At 40.7% G+C, this 13331-nt stretch overlaps 1 protein-coding gene across 3 annotated transcripts in view; it reads right to left on the bottom strand.

The window, feature by feature from the left end:
• Nucleotides 1-13331, bottom strand: part of pde5ab (phosphodiesterase 5A, cGMP-specific, b) — a 142767-nt gene that overhangs the window by 72503 nt on the left and 56933 nt on the right. For all 3 annotated transcript variants that reach the window (XM_031299827.2, XM_031299825.2, XM_031299826.2), the window contains exons 4-7: nt 10305-10394; nt 9473-9544; nt 7325-7414; nt 7072-7209 (exon numbers count right to left, since the gene is read on the bottom strand). In XM_031299827.2, the coding sequence (XP_031155687.1) occupies nt 7072-7209; nt 7325-7414; nt 9473-9544; nt 10305-10394 (390 nt within the window). The remainder of the gene's footprint in view (nt 1-7071; nt 7210-7324; nt 7415-9472; nt 9545-10304; nt 10395-13331) is intronic.

Below are 13331 nucleotides of genomic sequence, written 5' to 3'. Positions count from 1 at the left end.
ATTGTGTTTAAACAAACTTTTCTGTTATATTTTCAGAGCTTTTTTACGTATTTTTGGCCAAGGTTGCCAGTCAGGTTGTCCTCACTGAAATGTCTTCACAGTTGAAAGTGTAATGTTGTTTTCTGCATATTCCATTGTACAACAGTAAGTATAGGGCTGGGTGGTAAATCAAATCAATAATGCTGATTATAAAAAATGTGAATGTTTTTGTACGTACAATATGTGAAATTTCTACAAATGCAAAAAAGGGTTATTTTCAGTCTAAGTAATGTAGATGATAGCTGGCTACATTCGCTGTCTTGAGTTATGATAAACTGTGGCATATACTGTATAAAACACAACAAAGTTGACATGACTGTTTTAACTAAAGTCCTCCCCAAAATCGGTTGTCATGGCGCATCGTTTTGACAGGTGGGATAACTTGGAGGATGAGGAGGAGTGAGGAGTTTTGTGTCAGCGATGTGTTCTCCAGAATGGATATTGGATTATGATGATTTATGATGATTTTGATTAATACTCACGCTTTTGTTTTTCCACGAGATACAGAGGATCACTGACCTTCTGGCAGAAGACTTGGGTAAGATAACCTTCAAATTTACAGCTACTCATTTATAGATAATATATAATTTATAACGTTTGCCAGTGTAGGCTATCATTGTTGGTTATTGGGGCTGCACAATATATCATTTTTTAACAGCCTTCGCAATATTAACTGGCGCAATAAACATACTGCGAAAGGCTGCAAAATATCGCAATAGACACTCAGATATTTCTTGTATTAGTTGAAAGAAAATATCAGCAGAAAACTGCACTTTAAATTTAAACTTTGCATATTTTCCTCATATTCCTATATTGTTATACTGTTACAATTTCATCTTCCCAACAATAATAGGGTACCGTTATATTACCCCATGTTATAGTTGACAGGTAAACACTCAATGTCCCAATTGTTATTTTGCACTAGCTGTAGGTTATGGTTGTACATTATCACCTAATCATAATGCTTTCTACTAGTTTATGTTCCTTTCTTTTTTGTGCTGATTAACGTTACCAACGTTAGCCATTTTTAGCCTCCATGTATTGCTAAGCAAAGTGTTCAAAGACTATTCGGCACAAGAGACAACCTTGTAATAATAATTTTATTATAACAATAATGATAATAAACACTGCATCAAGAATAGTGTTTTTCACTGATTGGCCATAGAAGTAAAACGTCATGTTCTGGAACAATATTTTGGTTCGTGTGGACTTTAACGCCTGTGTAATTAAGATGAACCTTACGTCTCTGTCGTGCAACCAAACATCGACACAACTTTAGTATCAAACTAACTAGTTTTAACTAGGGCTGTCAAAATGAACAAGATAATAACAAGTTAATGCAAATTCCTTTCAACAGCAGTAATTTATTTTACGCGCGCATTCTGTGATGTGGGCCTCCCACCGATCTGGAGTTTGGGAAATCAGGAATTGATGCAGCACTCAGTAATCACAGTTACCTCTGGGTCAAAGCACATTATTTTGACCCACAGTGAGAACTTCTGTCGCATGCTTTGACTGTTATGAAGAAAGAGAGGTATTTAGCCGACGTGTGCGCCAAGCACTTTCTGCAAGTAGCCAGACAGTGGGATATTGAACAATAAGTCAGCACACCGACCACAGATAGAGCACGCAGCATGACTGCAGCGGCCAGGACTCTCCTGTTGGAGCAGGTGCCTTACGTTGCACATTGAGCAATCACAGTTTCTCTCACACTTTATTGTTTGTATGAATGTATTTTTTATTTTGATACCACTTAAAAGGGGATGTTTTGTGAGCATTTATTTTCCAGCATGTGAGGTTAAACACAATGACATTGTTGCATTTAGCTGACCAATGTACCTGTACAATGTGTCTGTTGCTGTTAAGCACAAGCTCCATTGTTTTGTGTTGAGCTGCTGTTTAGTTGTCATGGTTGTGGTTTTCTGTGGTGGTTTTTCCTGTTATTTCTTTAGCTCTTTCCTTATTTGTTCCCTGTCTCCAGTGTTCCTGTATTCTTTGTTTGTGTTTTCCTAGTTCCATCCTTGTGTATATTTCATGCTTTAGTTTCCTGTTTTATTTTGTAGTGTCTGTTTCTCTTGTGTCATGTCTTGTTTTACTTCCTGCCTTGTGTGTTTTCCCACCTCTGTGATTGTCTTCCCTGCCCTGATGTGTTCCACCTGTTCATCAGCCTGCATGTCCCCTGTCCCTTGTTATTACCCTCGTTACCTCGTGTATTAATGCTGCTTTCCAGACACAATTTTTAGCCCATAAGATGACTTCAAGTCACGACTCACGACTTGGTAGCTTTCCAGGCAAAGTCACTGACAACATGTTAACGTTAGCTAGCGGCTACCTAACGGTGACGTTAGCTAGCGCTAGCTGATCCTAGCGATTTCCTAGTCGCCGACATATTTTGGGCTTCATTTAAAGGGGTGATAGAATGATTATATAGGGTATTTCACACTGTTCTTTAAGGTCTCCTAATAGGGTATGTAACATTGGTTGGGCTGAAAATTGCCCGAATGCTATTTTATGGGCCCTTAACTACCCTGTGAATATGGCCCTATTTGTAACAAGAGCTTTTCTTCCAAATATGGTATGCTTATGAATATTTAGATGAGCTGCGCACTGATTGGTTTGAGTGAACCACATACAAACACATTGGAGACGAGACAGCAGGTGTCATATTTCAGACACTACAAAGTTATACATTGTTTGTCTAGTATTTTGTTATTAAATTCACTTCTGAGAATTTGTTATGCGAGAAATCAACTATATAAAGCTCAAATATGGGCTGTTTTACGAAAATTGATGGCTAATTGCAAATTTGGTAAGACGTGTCGGACTTTAGGAGCTCCACACAGTCTGACGAGAAAGCGGCAACCTCCATACCCAGTGAAAGTCACCGTTTCTCGGTTACTGGACTACCGGGGCTCGGGGCCCAGCGGAGCTGGCCGGCTGCCATCTGCCGGCATAACTAGAGTATATTTACAGTTTGAATTTCGTCACGCCACTTATATTACAGCTACCCCAAGTTCTTATAAAGCTAACAGTTGTGTCCGATTTCAATTTAATGCATTTTTGTGAACATGAGGGGTTTCGTTAGCTGCTAGCTAGTCCCTTCAATCCTATGTGTACAGATCGCGGCTAGTTAACTACACTTTCGGCATAACTAGAGTATATTTACAGTTTGAATTTCGTCACGCCACTTATATTACAGCTACCCCAAGTTCTTATAAAGCTAACAATTGTGTCCGATTTCAATTTAATGCATTTTTGTGAACATGAGGGGTTTCGTTAGCTGCTAGTCCCTTCAATCCTACGTGTACAGATCGCAGCTAGTTAGCTACACTTTCGGCATAACTAGAGTATATTTACAGTTTGAATTTTGTCACGCCACTTATATTACAGCTACCCCAAGGTCTTATAAAGCTAACAATTGCGTCCAATTTCAATTTAATGCATTTTGTGAATTTCAGAGGTCTAGGAGGAGGCTAGCTAGCTCTCATTGATAGAGCTCCATCCAGCCGCAGGCTCTATCAATGAGACTCGCGGACAAGAGGTGTTTAGAAGTGAATGTAGTGGTAAAATAGCAGATGAACAATGTATACAATTTCTGAGATCTGCGCGACCTATTCAGAAGACTACTTGATCTCAGATCAGTGGTGTAGCCTATGTAAATGTTGGGGCGTGACAAAGATAGAGACTAGAGCCAAATAAGGAGGAGCCACCGTAGGAATAGGTCGCGCAACTGTCACGTTAGTTGAGATTTGTCCGTTTTCAGAGGCAGTTTCAAATTGTTAGATTTGCAGAGGAAATAGGTGTCAATGGGATTTTGAGGTTCTACGTATGTCCTATTTACCCACCAAACGTCGTTATTCAACTATGACAAGGTAAAATTGGTTTTGCATTCTATCACCCCTTTAATAAACATAACCTGTAGTAGTACACAATCGTATGTGTTTTGTTTTGATTACAATGTGCAGAATTACTTTACGTTGCCTATTTATGTCTATTTATTTCTATTTCTCTCCGTTAATCACCAGCGTCTGTACAGCATCAGCAGGGGTCGCTATTGTTATTTATGCGTGTGTAACGTCAAAAACTGTAACTGGGAGTACAACGATCTGATATGAGTTCACAGGTAGTCTGTCATGGGTTTGACTGCCGTTCCAGGGCACTTTCACGGGTAGAAGGTTGTGAAAACACGGGTTACGGGTTGCCTGGAATGCAGCATTAGTCTCTGTGCTTCCTTTGTCTATTGTCAGATCATTGTTTGTTACTCCCTATGTCGCTTTGTTCCTAGTGTTTTTGATTCCCTAGTCTTCAGTTTTCTGAGTGTTTTGAAACTAATTTTGCCTGCCTGCCTCAGGACTTTCTTTGTTGTTAGCCGTCTTATTTAATAAATCTTCTAAATCGTCCACTGCCTCTTTGTCTCTGCACTTTTGGGTCTAAGCATACATCCCTAGACATGACATTAGTTAATATTTACAAGTGCCAAGTGGGACACTACATTGTATTAGTATTACAAAGTAATGTTCCATTCAGGTCCATGTGCCCATGTGTTGTTGCTTGATGGGCTTGAGTTTGCCATATTATGCTTTCAGCAGATTTTTTGAGGACCTTTAAGGTTATTCCAGAGAATATTTGTGTTAGTGCGGGATTTACACCCTAATTTAGGAGAGAACTTACACACAGCTGGTGCAACAGGCTGCTGGTGCCTCCGTCCACCTCCAGCTGGCTAGCTGGCTCTGGCTATCTCACTGTGAATCCAGCAATCGCATCTACGAGTGGGATAGGCTGGAAAATATCTCTGCTCACTAATTTATGCTCTTAGTTTGTGTTTGTTAATGCATGTCTGGTTACAAGAGATGAAGCCATGGCTAACATTAGCTAGAGAGCTGTCTGCAGATACACTATCAGGCTCCCTAAAGTGAATGTCTGTTCTCTGCTCCCTGACAGACAGTGGGGAGGCAGCTGGTGAGGCTGGGGAAATCACATCCAGCACCAGGAACATCTGTACAGGCGCCCCCCAGGGATGTATGCTTTCCCCACTGCTCTTCTCCCTCTACACCAACAACTGCACCTCAGGAGACTGCCTGTGAAACTCCTGAAGTTTGCAGATGATGTGACAGAAATGAGACAGGAGGTTGAACAGCTGGACCTCTGGGGTGATCTTAACAACCTGAAGCTAAACGCTCCCAAAATTAGGGAGATGACGGTGTGGACTTCAGGGTGCTTCAGAACAGCCGTTCCCTGGCTCTGCCACAAAACAGGACAGAAACTGAGTAGATAGTCTGCAGAAAGAATCCAGGACTTTTACATGTCTAGAGTCAGGAGTCACTAATATTAAATCCCAATCTTCCCAGTTACGCACTCACAGACTTTGAGGCGCATTCCCGGCAAGACTGTGAGGGTTCCGGGCTGTCCCACTGTCAAATAATCAAGTGCATGAAAGCACTCTCGCAGACATTTTGAGCCCTTTCTGAACACTTTCCGTTAATCTACATTTCTGCAGTCTTGGCTGAGACAAATTCCCATAATTCATAGCATTAAAATGTTAAAACAGGGGGTTAGCGGAGGAAGCCCGGAAGCGTTAAAAACAAGTTGTAAACGAGGATTTAAAAACTTCTAGTCAGGCAATTTCATATCATTCAAACTGGAGGAGCTTATGTTTTCAGCCAATTAATGTATAACACTGTAACTGTTTTACCTGTGAGGACTGTTTATATAGACTCGCATTGCCAGACCTTCCTCCACAGCGCTGCGCAGGAAGGTCTGGCTAGTCTACACAGCATTCCTGGAAGGGAGAGAAATGTGCTCTGGTTTATTGGCATTTCTTTAAACCAAGGATTTACCCTGCAGAGATCTGAATTAACCATAGTCCTCATAAATCCACCGGAGTTTAGAACGCCAACACAAAGGAAGAGGAAGGTGACGGACGGCGGAATTTCCAGCGGCACTGGAGCAATCCCAGAAGTGGAAGCTCGTGGATATAGATTACATTTTATAAAACTCATCCTGTGACCAAGTGTTTGTATAGCCACTGGTTAATCCATCACGTGAATTAAACCAATGAAAACGCCACTATAACATGTCAGAAGCAACAAATTGACTCCACTGTAAGTAGCCAGGACATGTTCAACATAGACTGTTGGAATCAAGTAGAGAACTGGACGTTATAAAGACATATTTAGCATTACAGTAACCTGGTGCAATGTTTGCAAGTTATCAATCAATCCCCAATTTTCTGGTAGTAAAACTGGCTGAATTTACAAGTTATCAACAGCCACCTGAATGCAACATGAAATTCACTTAGTTCAACTAAATTAGTTACAAACAATTGTGTGTGTGTGTGTGTGTGTGTGTGTGTGTGTGTGTGTGTGTGTGTGTGTGTATGTGTGTGTGTGTGTGTGTGTGTGTGTGTGTGTGTGTGTGTGTATATACATCATTTACTATGTCAATGAGCAGTTGCGGTAGCTGTATGTCCATCAGATCACTGGATCTGATCAAGCTACTTCAACTTTTCATTGACATAGTGAAAAATGTAAACAGAGGCTCCTTTATCGAAGTACTCTGCAGAGAACAGCTCACCTACCCAACACCACTTCAGATAGACATTAAAACTGGCTGTCCTTGGAGTGCAATTCATTTTATAATTGCCATCAACCATGGCTAAAGTGGATGTGTCAACTTCAGGGAAAACTTGCATGTCTTCCTTCTGCTGATCACTCTCACTCATTTCTTAAGAATACTGCACTCAGTGAGGACATTGTCATATTCACAGTAAAAGCCAGATTACAAGTTCTTCCTACTAGACTCAACCTTTCTATCTGGTTTCCCACAACTCAGGTCCCTCATTGTTTGCATCACACTACAGAACCGATCACTGAAACATTAGCACACATACTGAAAGGCTGCCACACTTACAGGGGAATGTACATAGCACGTCATAACAGAATAGTGGAGCTGTGTGTGTGTGTGTGTGTGTGTGTGTGTGTGTGTGTGTGTGTGTGTGTGTGTGTGTGTGTGTGTGTGTGTATGTGTACTGACCATGGAGTCGTCATCAGCGATGAAGACTGTACAGGCCTGGGCCTGCATAAAGGACAGCATGGTTCCTGCGATCTTTCTCAATAAAACCTCCAGACATTGCTGCTCCTCAAAGATCAGACTGGCCAGGTCCAACAGCACCTTCACACACACACACACACACACACACACACACATTCACAAACAGAAAAATTCATCATGTTCAGAGTTGTGTCTATGCATACTCACACTTTCAGAGACGCACTTTGAAACCCACCTGATTGCGTCTGTTTTCCAGCTGCGATGTCTCGTAGAGCTGAGCGTTGTGCAGGACAATGCCTGAAAAGGCCAAATAAGATGAGAAGTCCTGTTGGAGAGGACAAAGGAAAATGACAGATGATATAAGGAAGGACGCACACAGGTGGAGAAAGATGGACTGAGGAACTGGACATTTTTATATTCAGTGTATCAGGGAGACCTTTTGACACAGGTCAGGACAGCTTCTGTTAACAGTCCAGGATAGAGCGGTCGGCTACCAATCGGAAGGTCAGTGGTTCAAGCTCTATCATCAGCTGATAGAACAGCTGATGACTCTGGTATGACCGGAGGTGGAGGGACTTATGTAAACAAGGTCTGTGGCATGGACACTACAATCACTAGTAGCCACATATGAACTCACTTCAGGCTTTCCTTCTTTTGCTCTATCTCTGTTCCCAGATACAAAAACACATGGCCACCACGGAGTCTGAATGGGTAGAGTGTGTCGGCACTTTAAAAAAACAACAAAACACAACTAATACTCAATGTTGGCGATGTAGTCATTTACTACATCCTACGTAGAATAAGCCGTGATACGATTGGGTATATTTGATATAAATATGTTATTTTTCTCATACTGCCCATGGCTGCTGCACCTGCATTCCCCTGTCTGAGACACTCTGTTGGAGCGCTGTCTCTTTAAGCCCCCGTCCCGAAAAAGCTATGTCTGCTCTGATTGGTCATTGTTCAGGTCTTACCTTATCTGTACTACTGCTGTTGGTGCCAGTGTTGCCAACTTAGCGACTTTGTTGCTAGATTTAGCGAATTTTCAGACCCACTTAGCGAATTCTTTTCACAAAAGGCACTAGCGACAAATCTGGCGACTTTCTGTAGAAAAGACACCAGTATTTTCAGGCGAGCATGCAAAGTCTTTCTCTCTTGTGGCCGCCAAAACACCTCTCTTCTGTTCTGTGACTGAGGAGCTCTCTGCTCTCTCCTTATGTGCAGCAGCACTGCGCAGGCAGTTAGAAGGGGAGGGGGGACAGGGCGCGGGGGCCGGGCTGTCTGCGGCGGAGACGAGAGACAGCGGGACGGGACGGGAGAAAGAAGCCGCTGAGCTGACCTGGCCCTGGGCAAGCCAGCCTTCTTTGAGAATTCTTTATCAATCTTTCTCCCTCCCTTTGTAGAATTTCTTTTTTTACTTCAAATATAGGTTACCTAAGTAATAATTATAATTTGATATAAATTCCTGTTGTAAGTTTGTCATTAGATGGCTAAAGATTTCTATTTCTTTCTATCTACCTTGCTGACACAACCACTAAGCTTTATGCAAATTATTGCGTAATGATGTCACAAATATGCAAATGGTTATATGACGTCATCTAGCTACTTTTAACGACTTTTGGAGCTAGTGCTAGCTACTTTTATTGGAAAAGAGTTGGGGACTAACTGTAACGGAGTATTGGTACTTATTAGCGTGAAAAATCACCAATTAAAGCTTGAAAACCTAAAACTACACAATGGAACATGTTCCAGCAGGAATGTGATCTGAAATTGGGGAGAAATGAACATCTGCAGCCAAGATTACAGCTTTCTCTGGCGTTAGCATTTAGCTACCTGTAGCGGTATATCTAACTATAAAGCAAGGAATCTCTGTCTGTCTTTTTGTCTGTCTGTTTGTCATTCAAATATCTCTAGAACCGATATACTTCACACTTGGTGAGTGTATTGCTGGGAACCCAAGGATAGATTTAGATAGATCAAATAGATCTGGTGCTCAGTGAAAATAGACTCAACAACGAAAAGATTGCTGTGAGTCTGTTCTGCTCTGCGTCTGGTATGAACAGCTAGATTGACTGACATGGGAACCGAAATGAAAAGGGAGCGTTACACTTTGCGTCTGGTAAACCGGCTTTAAGTGTCATACTGGGCAGCTTATTCTACTAACAGTCGCGTTTCAAACAAAATACGCACTTACGTTTACGTCCAGGACGACATAGAATCTTTCCAGGATATCTGGTCATTTCGATCAATTTCCAGGTGTTTCCATGACTGAAAAACTACTCTTCTAAATGTCCAGGTTTTCCAGGATGCGTGGGAACCTTGATAATCTGCCCAACACCTTTTTCATCAGCAAAATATCCTGCCACAACTGAACTTTACTAACCTTTTCATCCTGTTCAGTGAAGGCACTGTCCTCCCCACATTTTTTATTAATAGCCTGAGCCACTCCAACTACCTGTGATGGATAGAATGGAGAAAACACAATAGAAAAAGTTGACAAAAAGGAGAATTAGTTCCCTACCGTAGTGAAAAAAGGACTTAGGAGCATAACTTTTTTTGACTTGTTTTTTGAAAATCAGTGTTGCCAAAAATACATTTAAAGTCAAGTTGTCCCAGCTTCACATCAGATTCTGATTCTGATTCTGATTCTGAAAGTAAAGTTGTGCAGCAGGGTCAAACACAGCTCTATTAAAAAAGTGGTTGTAAATTAATTAAAATAATTTGTATTATATGTACACAATGTGAATGATACTATTGCCTTTTTCTTTCAAATGATGGACAAGATTTTTTTGTTTTTTGTTGATGTTTCTTATCAACAATCCCAAGGCTACCAGAAATCCTGTCAACAAGGTTTGCATTGCTAAAGCTGTTTAGCTTTAGGAGCTGCTGCTTTACCGTTACCGCTGCCTAACGTGTCAGCCACAGCAGTAACCTTACATTGCATATAGCTTCTGTGCCGTTAATTCCAATTCCAAACTTAGCACGGGTAAAGTTGACTCAGGCATTCACATTATTCATAACCTTATTGATTGGCGTACTGTGGTAACTTTTGGAGGTAGCGTTTCCAATTGAAAAACCTGGACAAAAACACAGATGGACTCGACCCTTAGGTGAACCTCTATCCTTCTGGTTTATGGTTAACTTCTAGTAGTTAAGTAGTTAAACACAAGCTGTACTGTATGCAGTATGTACAGCTTCTGTGTGTATTGTCTTACCTCATCTCTGTGGTTCTTGATGGGAAGGCAAAGGATACTCTGGGTTTTGTAACCTGTGACCAGGTCCACCTCAGCATTGAACCTTGGGTCCTGGGGAGGCAAAGCATATGAAGAGAATTTGATCCCATCTTTAAAGCAATACTGTTTACAATTCGGTCTGACCTACATTTTGGGACTGATATCTGGATTTAATAAATTAAATTATATCTGTATTCAAATCCTAAAATAAATTCAACCAGCTACACTTGTGGAACTACAGCAACAATTTACATAAAAAAAAAAAAAATAATTCTGTAGGAGCTGCACGCATGCAGCTGTCAGCATTATGCAATACAAAATTCTTCTCCAAAACAAAGGCTCCACATACATAGTTTTTTTAGTGCTTGGTTGCAATCATAAGGAGGCAAAAACCTTCTTTGGTGTGTAAATGTGGAGTTCAACAGAGAGAAGTAGCTTCTGAAGGCATGTTAAGGACCAGTGGATTGAGAGATGTTTTGTTTAGAGGACTATTCTCCTGTTGGCAACTCTCCCGCCCGCCACTGACCTTTAAACACTCGGCTTCTCTCTGTCAAAACCATTATCCTCTAAACTCAAGGGGACTGTGTGTGTGTGTGTGTGTGTGTGTGTGTGTGTGTGTGTGTGTGTGTGTGTGTGTGTGTGTGTGTGTGTGTGTGCGTGCGTGCGTGTGTGCGTGCATGTGTGTACAGAGGAAGAACCCCGATTTCAGAATAGAACTACACAAAACAGGTTTGGTGTGGTATGATAACATGATTCCTTATGTTTTTATAGCAACATGATTTTTGTGCATATTACAATGTTCTCAATAGCTCTACTAAATGTTATCTGTGTGACATATTAAGTAAATTAAGAGTGCATTACAAATTATTGACCTTGTCACCAGAGATTTTCCCAAATGTATACTGGATAAGCTCCAGTAAAGCAGGTATAGACATATCAAGATGTTTCAGAAAAAGGATAATATCATCTGCAAATTAAGACATTCTATGTTCCACTTTACCAATTGTAATACTAGACAGGCCTATATCCCTTTTAAACTGCCATTGCAAAAAAAGGGGGAAGAGGGGAACCCTGTCGACAACATTTTGAAATGTTGAATAGCATGGATACCATGTTATCCGTCAGCACCGCAGTTGTGGTATTATTACAGAGCTGACTAATGCCTAATTTATACTTCTGCAGAAAGGCTTGTGCAGAGCTTCCGCAGAGTTGCAGAGATGGTTTGACAAAATCGACAGCTAGAAATCTTCCTTCGTCTGGAATCAAGGCGAATTGGTTAAAAAATTACTATCAGCTTTTGAATGGTAAATCTGCTACTATTATCATTGTAAACAGCATATGTGCAGGAAGCAGGCATAGCAATAGCAAATAAGGGGAGTGTGTTTTAACAAACTGTCAATTAAGAGAAAATAAACATTTGACCATCCGCAGTTTCAGTCCTCAAAAATCCTCATAAATCCTAAAATATACTGTAATTCAACTACCTACCTTAGGAACTACAGGCAGTGGCACTGGCAAGATTCTATTTCATAGTATGCACAAGAACCGCCCACAAGTGGATTACTGCACCAGAAATCAGCTGCTCTTATAATATTTGATGTGTTTTCGAGTGTGCTCCTCCTAATGTACTTTTATCATATCATAATGAGCAGGACATGACAATGTGTTTTGTAAGACCCTAATAGGCTACAGGTTGTTGTTTTATGCAAAAGTGAGAAGGCTGAAGGACAGTCTCTCTACAGTCTCTCTTGCAGAGACTTGCAGAGACGCACCGAGCACCTCCTGTGACAATGTGCCAGGCACCACAGATGCCACAGACATTTGATTGAGCAACAGAGCCAGGAGGTGGGATTTCTGGACATGTATGGCCCCAACACGCATGTGTGAAAATACATGCTACGCGTGATCTGCTGCACTACTATATATGCCTGGCATAGTCTTAATTAGCTTTGCAGCAACTCATTTGACAATGAATTCAATGTAACGGACGTTCATTAATTTATCAAAAAGTTACGCATTAAAGCTTTAAAGTGCTCATATTATGCTCATTTTCAGGTTCATAATTGCATTTAGAGGTTATATCAGAATAGGTTTACATGGCTTAATTTTCAAAAAACACCATATTTTTGTTGAGCTGCAGCTCCTCCTTTTACCCTGTGTGTTGAGCTCTCTGTTTTAGCTACAGAGTGAGGCATCACACTTCTATTCTATCTTTGTTGGTAGTCGCACATGCGCAGTAGCTAGGTAAGGACTACTAGCCAGTCAGAAGCAGCGTATGAGGGCGTGCCACGCTAGCAGCTAGGCAGGCATTATAACATGTTACAAAGTGACGCACATTGGTCACGGAAATAAAGGCTGGACTGTTTGGAGCAGTTTGTGAACAGTGTTTTCTGTTGGAGATGGTAAGTCTCTTTGGGCTTTTTCACTTTGTAAACCCACATGCACAAAAAAGATATATAACACAATAAAGGAAAGGGAAAAAGCCAAAAAGCATAATATGAGCACTTTAAATTCTGCAAAACCTATTCAAATAAAAGCATTACCCACCCACAGATATTACTTTGTTAATTTTTAGTTGCCCTGCCAAAATAATTACCAACCTAAATATGTGGTTTTGTTTTTATCCATTAGCCACATCGCTCATCGAATGTATGGAACTATCAAATTCATACATCAAAAACAGTATCCCCAAATTCAGACTTTTTTCAACAAGAAAACTGTTTTACATCCCTGAACAATCAAAAAACACTAAAGGTGACACTCTCCTGGAAGACATCATGCTGCATAAAATATCAATTAAAATACCAATAAAATACCAGATTTCAAATATTCCAACGTTTTTCAAAACAATTGCTTTTGCTATTTGAAACTTGATTATCATTTGAAAATCGTCTTTTATTGGTCAACTTACATTATACAGAGTCACTTTAAATTGTCTGATAATGGGTGTAATAATCTTGTATAAAGTGTTTAGCTAAAACTCCAACCTACTAGGGCTGTGCTCAATAA

Source organism: Sander lucioperca, chromosome 17 (assembly GCF_008315115.2).
Source record: "Sander lucioperca isolate FBNREF2018 chromosome 17, SLUC_FBN_1.2, whole genome shotgun sequence".
In the NCBI taxonomy this organism is placed as follows: domain Eukaryota; kingdom Metazoa; phylum Chordata; class Actinopteri; order Perciformes; family Percidae; genus Sander; species Sander lucioperca.
The sequence above is the reverse complement of the archived record's forward strand: the minus strand, read 5'-3'. Positions and strand labels throughout refer to the sequence as shown.